Source organism: Chiroxiphia lanceolata, chromosome 1 (genome assembly GCF_009829145.1).
Source record: "Chiroxiphia lanceolata isolate bChiLan1 chromosome 1, bChiLan1.pri, whole genome shotgun sequence".
In the NCBI taxonomy this organism is placed as follows: Eukaryota; Metazoa; Chordata; class Aves; order Passeriformes; family Pipridae; genus Chiroxiphia; species Chiroxiphia lanceolata.
The window spans coordinates 43,951,351-43,966,101 of record NC_045637.1 but is presented as its reverse complement, the minus strand read 5'-3'; the positions used below and the strand labels follow the sequence as shown (position 1 = coordinate 43,966,101).

At 39.2% G+C, this 14,751-nt stretch overlaps 1 protein-coding gene across 12 annotated transcripts in view; it reads left to right on the top strand.

The window, feature by feature from the left end:
* The window catches only part of DTNA (dystrobrevin alpha), a 225,419-nt gene that overhangs the window by 126,073 nt on the left and 84,595 nt on the right, over window positions 1-14,751 (top strand). For all 12 annotated transcript variants that reach the window (XM_032676102.1, XM_032676155.1, XM_032676147.1 and 9 more), the window contains 2 exons: window positions 1,558-1,625; window positions 7,443-7,523. In XM_032676102.1, the coding sequence (XP_032531993.1) occupies window positions 1,559-1,625; window positions 7,443-7,523 (148 nt within the window). In that variant the 5' untranslated portion in view covers window position 1,558. Of the gene's footprint in view, window positions 1-1,557; window positions 1,626-7,442; window positions 7,524-14,751 lie in introns of those variants that run through there.

The following is a 14,751-nucleotide window of genomic DNA, read 5'->3' as shown; positions in this document are numbered from 1 at the left end:
TAGGATGCTGGTTGGGTCTGTCATATCTTGATGTTTATTTTGTTTAGCAGGTAGGTGTGAGTCTTCCCTGACACCTCCAAGCTAGCAAGACACCAGCTACCTCCAGATCAGAGGCTGTGTGACCACTTCTGTAAAGCACTATACTGAGAGCTGTTGTCTCTGCAGAAAGGCAGAATATGTTAGTTCAGAGTTAATGCCATGCTACACATATCCGTATCACTCCTGGCTGAATGAGAGCCTAAGGGTGAACTTGAATATCCCTACAAAGAGGCTGCAGCCATACCCTTTGTCCCCTTCCTAGTGGGACTGCTGCTCACATCACAAAATGTCCACCAAAGATAGCACTTTAGCAGAGTCTTTATCAGTACTCTGAGAATTGAAAAGGCTATTTGGAAAAAGTAATTATAATGTCCCACCACTTCATTTGATCAGTGCATTTTGAAAGGGAAAAAAAAAATGCACACAGCAAAACACCTCTTATATGGTTTCCTTTCTTTCTTTGAGAAATAAAAGGAAGCTGGTTTTCTATCTTTTGTTCTTTGATGATGTTACACTTAAGCATCCAGTACTTTTATCCTTCCTGTTGAATGCATATGGGGGTTTGCTATGGGATGTGGTGCAATATTTTTGATTGCAGGCTTCTACAGAGCATATCCTTTATAATCCAGGCAGTTTGATGTTATTTTACACAGTCTGGTTGATATGAGGATGTAGATTAACATGTGGGTCAGAAGCCCTAACCAGACTTGGCAGGGAGGAAGGGATATTGGTTCGCCAGAGTGATTACCCATAGGAAGTGGTGATGCTGACGCTAGTGCTGCTATAGATGTTTATCTTTACTCTGAAGGCTTTAGTCTTTTATGGTTTGAATGCTGGCTGTGAAGAAAGCTGTCTCGTTTCTCTATGCTCCATCCAGCAGTAGTGCTCTTCAAAATATTCAGAATATTTTTATATCTGAAAACTGAAGGAGAATATATTCTTACTTCTGAGCCTTTTGCTGAAAGTCATTCAATTAGCGATATCGGTCTTGAATTTGAATGAATATTTGGAGCGTGTTTGCTTGAGTAAATAGAGGGTATTTTGTTGTGGAGTAGAGATTTAATTGCTCTTGTTTGGGATTTTTTTTTTGTCTCCTCCACTCAGAATTGGCTAGAAAGTCATTTTCTAGACTATAAAATAATATCCAAATATTTTATGATTTTTTTCTCTCTTACATAATTTAAACTGAAGATTCCTTATTTAAGAAAACATAAAATGAATTCAGAGCTTGTATTATGTAAGCCAGTTAGTTACATCAAGCAGAAAAACTGAACACTGCCTTTGGGAGAGAGGGGCGGGGGGAGAACAAATGCTGGAAAGCAGAGTCTAGGGAATGGAGGACAATTTGGGGACCAGGTTCTTCACAAACCACGCCACAGAGAGGCTGGCAAAAGGCATTGGGTACACATGGAGCACCAGTCAACCTCAAAGGTTCTTCAGGATCAATTTTGGATGCTTATGTATGTATGTTCAGTCTGGGAATAACACTTAATGTTTTCACATGATTTTGTCTTCCAGAATGATTGAAGATTGTGGGAAAAGAGGAAATACCATGGCAGAAAGAAGGCAGCTGTTTGCAGAAATGCGTAAGTACTTCCTAGAAATGTTTTACTGTGATAGACCAAGCCAGTTGCTATGCAGTGTCAGTAAAATTTATGCAAGCTTTCCACCTCAAATCTCCATTGCACAAATGATTTAATATTGTGAGACCAAAACTGCATGAAAATGGGCTGATTTGGCCAAACAGGAAAAAGGGATTTTCTACATCAGATTTTTTGATGGTATTATTTTAGTCAGTAGCTTCTTGAGACGAAGATGCTGCAATACACAGGTAGCAATGAAGAGGGATAAAGGTCTCCAAAAGACTACATCTTTTATTTGGGCTATCTGTAGTGGGTTGACCCTTGCCAGCTGCTAAGGAACCACATGAACAGTTGCTCAATCCCCAGCCAGCCCCCAGTGGGATGGGAAAGAATATAGGGAGAGCAAAAGCAACCAAACTCATGACTTGGGATAAAGGTAGTTGAATGACAGAGAAGGAAAAAATTACAAAAAACCTCAAGAACAAGTGATGCAAAGGTGGTCACTCACCACCTCCCAAAAGCACACTGATCCCCAGCTAATCATCGAGCAGTGTCTGCCTTGGAAGACAAAACTCCCCACCCCATCTTTCCCTACCCCAGTTTTATGGTTGAGCATGACATTATATGGTATGGACTGTACTTTTGACCAGGTGAGGCCATCTGTCTTGCTATGTCCCCTCCAGCTTCTTCCCCATCCCCAGACAACTCTGGAAGGGGACAAAATAGGAGAAAAAAAAGGCATGGGTGCTGTGCAAGCACTATTCAGCAGTAGCTAAAACAGCAATGTGTTATGAACTCTTTTTTAGCCACAAATCTAAAACACAGCACCATGCAGACTGCTATAAAGAAAGTTAACTGCATCCCAGCCAGACAAAGTACAGGGATTCATGGATTTCATACCCCACTTCAGCATATTATTTATAGTTTCTAGTGAAGCTCCGTGCTTCCTTCAGAATAGTGTGTGAGAGATGTACCAACAATGCTCCTGCACTTCTCCTGACAGCCATCTCTTATTTCTCTTATAACCAATGCACCATTTCTCAAGGAAATTCTATTACACATGAAGTTTGAGACTGTCACCCTGTTACTAGATCTAATGAAGTTTTGTCTGTAATTACTAAGCTTCCTATTGTTTATCCCCTGCAATGTAGAAACAGTGACATGACATCTCCCTCACCTATGGTGGGAGACTTCAGATGAGCATTGCTGGACTTGAGTTATTGTGCATACAGAAAGGCCAGGTCTGTGCGGGTGAATTGGATGTGCTCGGGACTATTCTCCAGGAGTGAGCTCCTGAGCTCTCCAAATGAAGGATTTCTCGTTCAGATGGCCTACTGAGAGAACTGTCTTGTCCCATTCCACTGTGTCCACTAGCTCTGTTGATTCTTTTAGTATCCTACAGGGCTTACTGTTGTAACTCAAATGAGTATTTCTCACTGATCTCTCTGGTGATTAGTGACGGGACCTGAGGGAATGGAATTAAGCTGTGTCAGGGGAGGTCTAGCTTGGATATTAGCAAAAGTTTCTTTACCCAGAGCGTGGTTGGGCATTGGAACAGACTCTCTAGGAAAGTGGTCACAGCACCAAGCATGACAGAGTTCAAGAAGCATTTGGACAATACTCTCAAGCATATCATGTGATTTTTTTGATTTTTGCAGGGCCAGATGTTGGACTCAATGATTCTCATATATCCCTTCCAACTCAGAATATTCTATGATTCACTTGTCTCTTGTGTACAACTTCTTGGACCAGTGGAGGAAAGGGATGTTCTTTGGCCAGAATAAAAATTGGATTTGTCTATTATGAGAACAAACAATAATTTTAATGAGAATTATAGAGGGGACCTGAGCTTTTATCAGCTAAAGTCAATGGCACAACTACCATCAACTTCAATTACTTTGAAATATTCCTAAAATGCTTAAGACACTGCTGTAAGGATTTATGGTTTGTTCCCACAGTTTTGAAGGCTGTTTTAATGTTGGGTTGTTTTGGAGGAGTTAAGGAGGTGTTGCAAAAATCAGCAGTGGGAGGCAGAGGAAGGACTGTTTTCCCATACTGTACATGAGTAGTTATAGTCTACTATTTTTTCTTACACGTTTTAGTATTTTGACATATTTACTTGAGTCTGGGTTATCTCACGTGTGCTTCCCTTTTCTGTTTACCTGCCTCCGTTCCTCCACTGTTCCAACTAGGTTAAAAGAGGGGAAAATATTAAGTCTTTGTGAAAAACTAAATGTATTTTAGGTGAAGAAATGTCCATATTCATGAAACTCTGAACTTTGCATTTGGAGAGTCCCTTGAATTTCTCTATATGTAAAGGTTGTTCTTCACTGAAAGAGAAGTTCACCCTGAGGTTGCATTCAGGTGCCCTCATCTGTGTGCAAGCCCACACTTTAACACGTTTAAGAAAAATCATGTGCTCCAAACGTCCTACATACTGCGGGCCATGTGGAGTTTCTTAACGTTATGACAGACATAAGCATATGGTAAAAAGTTAAAACTCACAGGCTGCCAATATCAGAGGAAGAAAATTCATAACATAAAGGCCTTTTCCAGTGTTTTAGGTTCTTGCAGTTGCATCTGCAAGCCTGTGATTAAAACCCAGCTATGCTTTTAGAAAGTGGGTCATGTTCCAGACTACACAAGACAGGGGGAAAAAAATTTAAAAAGAAAAAAAATCCAACTTTTCCTGCCTTTTTAAGTGAGAAATTTGTCCTGAACAAGGAACAGAAGGATTTGACTCTGACTTTCTGACTTTAAATTTGGACCACTGTGATTTTCCCTGTATTTTGAGAGATTCAGTTCAACTTTTTTGTTTACTTTCAATCAGAAGAGGCACCTTTCTAGTTCTGAATTACAGACTTTTGTGAATTAGTATCATAATCATCATCTTCTTCTGTGGAGTCCGGTGGTTAAAGCTTGAGTTGTGTCTTACAACTCAAAATGCCCTATTGGGACATCAAATTACTAGGTCTTAGTCTTACCTTAGTCTTACCTGACATGCTCCAGTATATTCCAGACTGATGAAGAGTTCAGGATGTACATCACTGTTGTGCTGCTGTCACATATTATCCAGAAGAAAACAACAGCCAAAGCTTGCAGTGTTTCCCTTTGTTATTTTTGCAAACTGCAAATAGTGTTGCATGACATGATCGTATTCAAAGAATACAGAGTGAAGCACTGCCTGCAGGCAGAAGGAAGGAAAGGCCACTGACTGTAGGGAAGTGACAAATTCAGTGTCTTGTTTGCCATGCTCAGTCCCATGTATCTTTCCACTTGTTTTTCAGGACTCTCCATGTAAGTGATGTCACTTTTCTACAGAAGTTATTTAACAAATAGATCTCTGACTGTGTGGCAAAATGTGAATCATGATAAAATTAAATTGTCATTTCCAGGGATTTATCAGCAACACTAATCCGCAAATAGTATCAAAATAATACCATCCACCGTGTGTGCAAATATTAAAAAAAAAAGCTACATTATTGTCTATAAATTAATTTATTTAGGATTAATATTGCAACTCAAAAACTCAATGAGCCAGAGTCTCACTTTGCTTTGACTCTTTAAATGTTTTTAAAAGGCTGAAGGAGCCTTTTATAAAGGAGCTTTGGAAACTTTCTAGTAACTTTCACTAAAGTTAAGAGGGAAGAAGTTATATGCATTTTACTCATCTGTCCTATTAAAAAGGAAAGTCTTAGTGTTGTAAGCACTATCTCCCCCTTTACCAGTAAAGAAATTTTCCAAAAGCTGTCAGTGAGATATTAATGGAGAAGAGAAAGCCCTGTATAATTTTAACAATAAAGCACAAAAATAGTTCCCTGACCTGATGGTAAGTAGTTATGGGTAATTTCTCCCAGGAGCAGTTGTTGTTAAGACAGCTAACTGGCAAAAGGGAGCAGCTGGGAGCCCTGGGAAGATGGTGTGGGAGAATCTGGTCAGGAAAAGAGTAGAATCTGGGTAGAGGGGAGAGTATCATTCTCATTTTCATCTTGTAGGTCAGAGCACATTTGAAAAATTTGAGTCCAAAGGATGGCAGGTTGTTTAAGAAGGTGTGGGTGAAAAAGGCAGAATGGAAGCTTTGGACAAGGCTTATCAGGGAAGCCCTTCCCCTGAGTCACAAGGTGCAGAAAGGACCCCCTCACTTTCTAATCTCCTTCTCGAGGAGCCATCTGGGTACAGCTGGATCCAATCCTAGTCCCAGATTTAGGCAGTGGTTTGTGTCTAAAGGATTATATAGGTGTAACTGAACCTTTATATGACTTTGTCCTGCAGGATTAAGGATGGCAAACCAAATAAATTTACATGAATAAAATAAATATTTCTTTAAATTGATTACAACGATAATAATTAGACTAAAATACTTTAATCAAAATTATTTACCATACAATATAGATAGTTGTAACTATTAATGTAGTGTACTGTTAATTAAATTATTTCAAAGCTAGCTTAATAGTTAGTAAGTAGAGATTGTTACTCACCCATACCAACAACCGTGGGCAAATCTCTTTCACTTGGCCTTGAGGAGTAACTTTGAGGCATCCCTCCTCAAGGGAGGAATCTACACACATACCTCCAGAAGGAATATGTTAGAAGTCCCTGCCATTAAAAAGTAAGACTGAGCTTTTGTAGTACAAAGTGATTGAGTGATTGACGGTCAATCAAATGTTTCTAGGCTACCTATGCCGGCTCAGCAGCCTTTAGCTCAGCAACTTAAGATAAGTTATCAGTTCTATCACTTGTTGCTTCCTTTATTGGGAACTTAGTTTGCCACATCCTCACCAGTGTCAGTTTCTGTCAGGAGACCCTGTTTTTCACGTCCTCAGAATGTTTGATTTTGGGATTGTGGAGTCAGGCTGGTCTCAGCATTCTTCAACAACCAAAAGCAGCGTGATCCTCCTTCTCCATCCATTGCTGATAACTTTTGCAAATAGGGGAAAGTTCAAGCTGTTTTACCCCCACTTAGGCAGAGCATCCTGCTACAGGTGCTGACATGGCCACATGTACAGCAGTGCAGCTGAGTCGAATCATGTCAAGAAGAATCTTAAAGAGAGCATTTAGGAAGCTTGTGTAAAAGCCGGAGCATATTTCACTCCACTTCTTTTACATCCTGACTGTACCTTGTTTGGATATGTTTGATGGACACCGTGCCAGGTTCTGCCCCCATCCTGGTCCCTCTGGGTTGTGGTTGTATGTCAGGTAGCTACCAACTACTTTGTACCCATCTCCAGGATAGATGCTTTTGGAAATTTTACCAGATCTTGAAGCTGCAGCAGGCAAGGCCAAACTATGTCTGAAGCAGAGAGCTTGAGTTATCCCTTGCAGAGAATAAACCTCTGGAAAATGGAGAAAGTCCTTGCACCCTTTGCATTATTTTTACCCCCTTCTGCAGATTGCCATAAGCCTTTATGTTATGGCATGGTATTTTTTCTGATTTGGTTTGCTGGCATGTCAGCTAAAGATAGTTGTTTTGAGCTTTTTTGTTAAATATTAAAATTAGACTGAGGTTTTGCCTGTTGGAGCTGTTGGAGCCTGGCCAGTGTGTCTTTTAGCCTGCAGCTTGGCCAGATTGTTCTTCAAAGTGACAGACACAGTGGGCTGACTATTCCTTGCCTTCCTTTATAAAAGTCTTTTAACACTGTAGCTCTTGACATTCCCCTTCTCATTCCTCACTCCTCTCTACCCTCTCTGTGAAGGAGAGAGCCTTGAAAATTGTTAAAGAGAGTCAGCTCATGTGTCCTCTTTGTTCTCTGGCTTCCCTGCTAGCAAAGATACGCACAGGTCATATTCCATACAAATGTCACCGTTATTCTCTTCCACTAGGGGCTCAGGATCTGGATCGCATTCGTTTGTCCACCTACCGAACAGCATGCAAGCTTAGATTTGTTCAGAAGAAATGCAACTGTAAGTATGTCAGCACTTCTTTGACCTACCGTTGTTGTAAGCTTTCCCCTGCACTCCCTAGTCTGTCCTTCACATCACTGACAAATAGGGACTGTTTGATCTGGCATTGCAAAGGATCTCATCAGAGTGCCTGGGCAGATTTTAAATACTAACCTCTTTATATAAGGAACTTGGCCTTAAACATGCCAGTGATTCAGTGATAGAATGGTGGGTCAGGATGCAGGACATAGCTTTAATTAATAGGTATGTTAACTACATTCTCCAATTTTCTTGTAAAATTGGATATTCTTTGAAGATCCTGCAAATTAAATGCTTTTATAGCAGCTCCATGAGAAGAAGTGGTCGTTCCAGTCCTCGTGTATTTGGGGTGCGGCAAACTAAGTGCAGTGTCAGTCGGACTCTTTTTTTTTCCACAAGGCCAGCTAGGCGCTGCTTTTCTGAGAGGGTGAACCTGCTTGTAATCTCTGTGTGTCTGCCCTCCTCCTTCTAGGTTTTACTGTTGAGAAATTTCCCACTTGATTAGTGACTTTTTTAACTTTTCTTCTGAGATTCAGTCTTTCTTTCTTTACAGCTGCAGTTTCTATTAGCACAGTCATGTATTGTAAACTTTAAAGGGGAGATACATATAAAATCTGTAATGGAGTGTATCCTTTCTTCTCCATCCAAAATAGTATGCAAATACTTAGAAGGGCAGGTTTGGATTTATGTGTTTTACCAGACCTTTCCACACCAAGTTAAAAAAGTTAAAAAAGAAAAAATCCTAACCAGGGGAACTCTTGTCGGTAGTAGCAGTAGAGAGAGGACTAACACAGAGAAAACAAGTGGGTTTTAGTCTTCATAGCTGGACTAGAATGGCAACCTGGCTATGCTTGTGGTACAACTCAGTGGTAAGTATGTTAAGAAATGCTCACTGCTGATAGAGATTAACCCCCCTGGAGAGAATTCCTGGTTTTGGGGTTACTTGTGTCTGCATTACATACTGGAAAGGCCAAGTTGTGATGAAGAAGATTTTGGAGAGTAGTTACTGTGTTATTAGCCACAGAGCTGATTGTTCGATCACTTCTGCAGCACACTTCTCATATTTTCCATAGGTGTTTAGCTGAAATATTAATTGAAGGATTAGTATCACATTGTAAGCAAGCTGCCAGACGCAAAACCCAGGGGGGCTTTAGTACCTGCCCAGCAGCTGGCTTCTCCCATTCAGGAGCAAATGTGTTGAAAGACACTATTATGTTGCATTCAGTTGTTTATTTTTTAAATTTTATGTTTAGGAGGATGACATTTTCACTTCGTTTTCATGGTAACAGAAGACAATAGTCTGAGGTGACAAAAGTATCTATTTAAGTTGACACTGATAGCAAAGTCTGTATGCAACTGTATGCAAAGCAGATGAAAAAACCTAGGGGCTAATAATGGTCTCGTTGGGAGTGGCTGGCTGGCTAAAAATACTGGTTGTTAATTCTTAACTTTGTGCCTCTTTTTTATCAACTGTGATCTGCTTTCGTGGAACTGTTGGTTCTCTTCATAAAGAGTCAGTACAGATGCTCTTCAGTTCGCCAGCTTGTGCCAAGTCGCTCGTGGACAGGGCTTGCCTTCTGGTCGCCACTGATAACCTAGGAGAAGTTATTTGCTGGTCTTGTTTCCAGAGTTATACTGTATCAATCTCTTTTGAAGAAAAAAAAAAGGACAAACTTATAATCCTAATAATCAGATTCTGTGCAATTTAAGAAATAATGCCTGTTACTCTGGAAGGGCTGAATTGCGCCTTTTCACCATCAAGTGAAGTTTTCTCCTGATTGTTTTGGGTAGACTGCTGCTCTCCTGGATGGCTTTCTCTTATCCATGGGAATTCATTCACTTGACAAGTATTCAGGCAATGGCTGTCCAAGAAAGAGCTTTTAAACATAGAGCCACTGAACTGAGCACTGCCCTTGAAATGGTTAATATTAGACCTCTGGCTCATGTCAACTACTGTTGTGGGGTTTTTTCCCTTACAGAAATCGTCATTATGCACCACCCAATAGCAAGTTCATGAGAAAAAAAAAAGAAGGTCATGGAAAAAATAACCTTTCTGCTGCATCTGAGCTGCTTCATTTAGGGTGGAATATAATAAGAAAAAGCTCAAAGACAGTTCTGCTCCACTCCTCTTTGAGCTGTGCTCTCCTGCCCTGCCCTGGCACACTGGCCCAGACTTACTAGGGAAAAATTGCTTGGAAAGAGTGTATTTGAGGGGTTCATTTAAAGAGCTAACTTGACAAACTGCAGAAAGCTGCTCTTGGCTAAAGGCTGAGGGTGTACGAGGATGGAAGCAGAGAGCTGCTTTGAGGGCCAGAAGTGTTTGTTCCAAGGAAAGCAGAGCAGAGGTTTTATTAGCACCATCTTTTTTACCCGAAGGTGCCCATTAGCATAGACAGTCATGGGATTTCACTTAAGAGACAGCTACACTTATCACACACAGTGCACTGTTTGTTTCTGCTGTCTTTAGTGCAGACACAGACACAGTTTCAACTCCTGGCCTCCCTTTGTGAATTATTCTCTCAGTACAAAAGTTCTTTTTGCTGAAACCTTCAGCAGGAGGCTGGGTTTTACTGGTGAAATAGGCAGTGTGCAATAGGTAAAAGTGCTTTCATATTCTAAGAATGTTTCTCCTGAAGCTAGTTAAACTATCTGTATAAAGATTTTAGAGAATGTGCTAGTTTACCACCATTTACCAAAATACCACTACAAATGTTGCACTTTGAGTACTAACACTGTTTATCAAATTAATTGCTCTGGAATTATTTCATTTTCATAAGAGGAAGACTGCTTTGTAGATATTTAGCCAACAGTCTTCAAAATTGCGAATATATGTCTTTCTGATAATTATATAAAACTTTAGGGAAAGTACTCTGTGAAAAGTATTTCTTTTATAAAAATCTCTCTGAGCATTTTAAAGCAAACAGTTTAAATGCAATCATCAAAGTGTGAAAAATCATTATCAGTCATTGCAATTATTTGTCAAACAGGATATAATTTAATCCAGTCAAACTCATTCTTCAGAAAAGCAAGAAATTCTTATGAACTCAGAAAATAAATAAATAAATTTGAAAAAGCTCTGATGTTATCTTTCAAAGAATAATTCCTGCAAATTTAAGCATTCCTCTTTGCCTAAATTAACTCTACAAATAAATAACAGTAACATTTACAAGTTATTGTTAGCACACCTCTGAATCTGCTAAGTGCCCAATATGTGACAAAAATCCCCAAAGCCGGAGACTCACAAAATTCTGAATGCAGAAGTCTTAGACACTGGGAAACTTTGTTAATGCACCATGAATATAAACTAATTTTATGCTTCTTATTTCTGCTGACAATTTCTAAAATTGGAAATAATGAAAAGAGGAACTCTGCAAGTGATGTAGGTACCTTCGAGGATGTGGTGGGTATAGAAAGAGATAATTGCAGCCTACTTGTTTATTACTTTGCAGAACTCCTGTAGCAAGAGACCTGTTGCAATAGTAATAGTCTTCTCTTAGTTACAATATGATAACATGAGATGTAGATACCTCTTGTGTAAAAAAAAAGGAAAAAAACCCAAAGAAGTACTAAAGAAGTCTTGAGAAGATCTTGAGATTTGTGCATGAATAATTCCAAATGAATGGCAAGAGTGGTGGACAGGTGGACCCTGGAGAAAAACACTGCTGGTGGTTATGTCATCTTGAGATCCCAGATTGTAAAACCGGGAGTGTGTGAGCTGACTGACTGCTTTACTGGATGATGGTGTTGGATATAGTCTTGGAAACAGTAGCACCCTAATCCTTTGAGGTTAAATTTCATTATTTGGGGTAATAAAAGCAGATAGGAAGCAGATACAGAGACCTGATCAAACATGCTACATGTTTATTCCAATCTGTACAGTACAAATTGTACAAAATGGGAATAACTGACTTCATCATCTAAATTTTCTAAATGTGCTTTAAAGGCCGTCCAAATAGCACACACTTCAAGAATCAAGGAGGCTGAGCTACAGGTGAGCGCTGTGAGGTCTGAAACAGTCACAGAACTTGAAAACCTATGAACCAATATAGCTCTGATCAAGTCAAACATTAGAGTATTGTCCTTCACTTTACCTCCAGTGCATCAGAACAGGTTTTGGAGCACCCAATGTAGATTCTCACCATACATACTGCCACTCGGCTCCCCTTTGCACCAGGAAAATGCCATCTTGACAAGGTTGATTTGCAGCTATTTATCCATGATATCCAGACACAGAAGGACCATAGGCTTTCCCAAAACAAGACACAAAGGACCAATGACAGCACTTGGACATCTCTTGACATTCACCAGTATTCAGGAGCCACCAAAAAGCACAATTTATAGTTTTCCCCAGTGATCATTGTGCAGTTGATTTATTTTAATATTTGGGTTTCAGTGAATTTATTAACAAGCTTAGATGAAATACCATGTTCATATGCAAATTCCCTCTGGGCTGTGGTGACAGCAGGAGTAGGACATAACATTGTATCATAATCAAAACCATTATACCGTTAAACATCACTCACTAATACAGAACTGTATGGCTGGAAAACTTCTGCTGTCCTTGATGAACTATCCTGAATGTGTTGTGAGGTTATTCTGTGACTCTGGCTGCAAAAGAAAATTTTGTTGTTTTCCTTAAATCAGAATAAATCATTGGCAAGCATAGCAAAAGCTATGCTAGTGATAGTAATATGTGCCTTAATTAATGCAGACAAAAAGGGAGCTTGTTTCCCTGGCAGTTTAATCTCAACACCTTGGAGTTTTGGTGTCTTTGTTTCTCCTTTCAATATTGCTTAGCGTGAGTGATTTTTTAAATTTTTTTAAATTCTTTCAGCCTATCCAAGTTGTAGTACAGCTACATAGAAAGCACAACTGCCATGACTATGATGGAAACCTTGTGTATGTCCAAGGCAGTGTCCTCCACCTCCATCTGCTCTTCATCCTGCCTCCTCTGAGCTTAAGTAGTCACAGCTGAGGCATGTAGGCATGTCAACTTAATTTCTATACGTGCTTTTGGGTTCTTCCCTGATCTGATCTGCCTTTTTACATTTGTTTTAAGTTAGAATTAATTTCTCCCCTTCTGAAATATAATAATTTTCTACTGAAAATGAATGACAGTTATTGTAAATACATTATGCTTTTCTTAAAGCTCTTTTCTGTCTGTACTATTATACCTCCTGTAATGCTACAGGATGCTTCTGAAAATGCTTTTGTCCTAGAAACTGACAATTTGTGTATGAAATGATGAGTTCAGACTGTATGAGCTACTGGCCCCCATCATGATGGCAAGCACTTTTTGAAAACTTATTTGATTAAGCCTAAATAAAATTACTAGGGTTTGGGGTTTGATTTTATTTTTTCTATACTGGGCTGACGCCTAAAATATCATTTTATCCCATCCCATTCAACATGCCATTCACCACAAAATGAAAAGTAACAATATCTGCTACCTGTAGTAAAAGGAAAGGATAAGTCTTGATTCCACACTGGAAATGGTGCTGTGACCTTTGTGTTATCCAGGGACTGAGGAAGTCAACAGGAGATCCAGGTTCAACTTTCTCCTGCATGACAAAATCTACACTGATCTTACATATCTTCAGTTCCCTAAACACAAAGCTAGAGGGTATTCACAAGTGTTCCAGTCTGTCCTGTTGATGTTTAACCACCAAATCTTTCATCTTTACATGTTGATTAATTTAGGAACATATAACTACTTCTCTTTACTTAAATGAGACCTCTTGCCAGTGTAGTATAAAGACATTCTTCCTTTGACTCACTGAGTATTTATTTTCTCAAACATGAAACGGAGTGCACAAGAAATGTGTAAAGGTGTCAGTATCCATGAAGATCCCTGCCATGGAGGGAGGCATTCATTGTCACCGTCCTGCCTTTTACTTCTCAAGGACTGTATACGCAATATTGTGCTTACCCTTCTCTTTTTTTCCTCTCTCAGGAGGACCGTCAGAAACAGAGCCACCAAATTGTCATAATGACAGAATTGTTTAGATTAAATAACTTAATCCTTCATCACTGTAGGTTTCCAGGTGCTCTGTTTTTATTGTTGGGTTTTATCATGTTTTTCATTCTATCTTGGAAGCAATGAAGTGCAAGAGAGATTCAGACTGGATCACAGAGCAATCAAGTGTTGCCAAGAGCAATCTCAAGTGCTGACTACTTGAGAAGTGCAAAAGGTCTGCTTGGCCATAATTTGAAACAATCTGCCCCTTGAATTTGTGATCATGGCATTCTCATATTCTTCTAAACCCTCATCAATCAGTCTTGTATGAAATTTCCTTAAAATCCCGTAATTTAGGGAAAAAATCAGCGTTTTGAGTTCTTATTTTTATTCTTCTCTGTTGACCATCTTGGATATTCTATGAGCTGCTTATTATTATTACATAAAGGTAGAGGCTGGAAATATTAGTTGTGTTCTTTTTTTTCTATTTTAACAGAAGCTGAATCTTACAGGTTCCCTTAGAGTGAATGACATTATTCACATGGCTCTAAGAGATATAGCTTTAAAAAAAGAAAAAGCACTCTCTATTACAGGAGTCATGATACCATTGTGTAAGTTACTAATTCTGGTATCCTGCAGTACTTGAAGAACGGAAAGAGAGAGGAGTTAATGATTTTAAAAACTTTTTTGTTCCTTTGTCTTTACCAGAGACTTAGAGACTAAATGCTCCTGGAACTGCTAGTACTGTTCCATATGGGTTTCCAGGCAACTATGGGAAAAGGATGCATATATTATACATTCTGCATTATGCATCAATTATTTAATCAAAAGTTCAAAAGGGCTTGATTTAGCATATTCCCCGCAGACAAATCCTTAGTCTGTAAGTGTTCGCTCACAGCACAATATCCTGAAAATGGGCTCAGATTTTCTTTTTCTTTTAACTGTGAAAGTTTATTAATATGCTTGACAATCATAATAGCTGTTAGAGAGCTGACATATAAACTGTATATTTGGCATGTTCATTGAGGGACTGCTGTTCAGCCTTTTCTTCAATGTTAGCATGAACCGTACTGTTGTACTGTAAAAGGGTTGTGGTATCTCAGATGTCCCTGAGTATTTGCTCGTAAAGACAGCCACTGAAAGTCTGTCTCATACATGGTTGAGACAAGAACTACTAGTAGATATTTGCAATTAATTTTAATACCAAAAAGAGTGAAACAAACAAGGATATCTACCTCAAACTCTTACATTTTC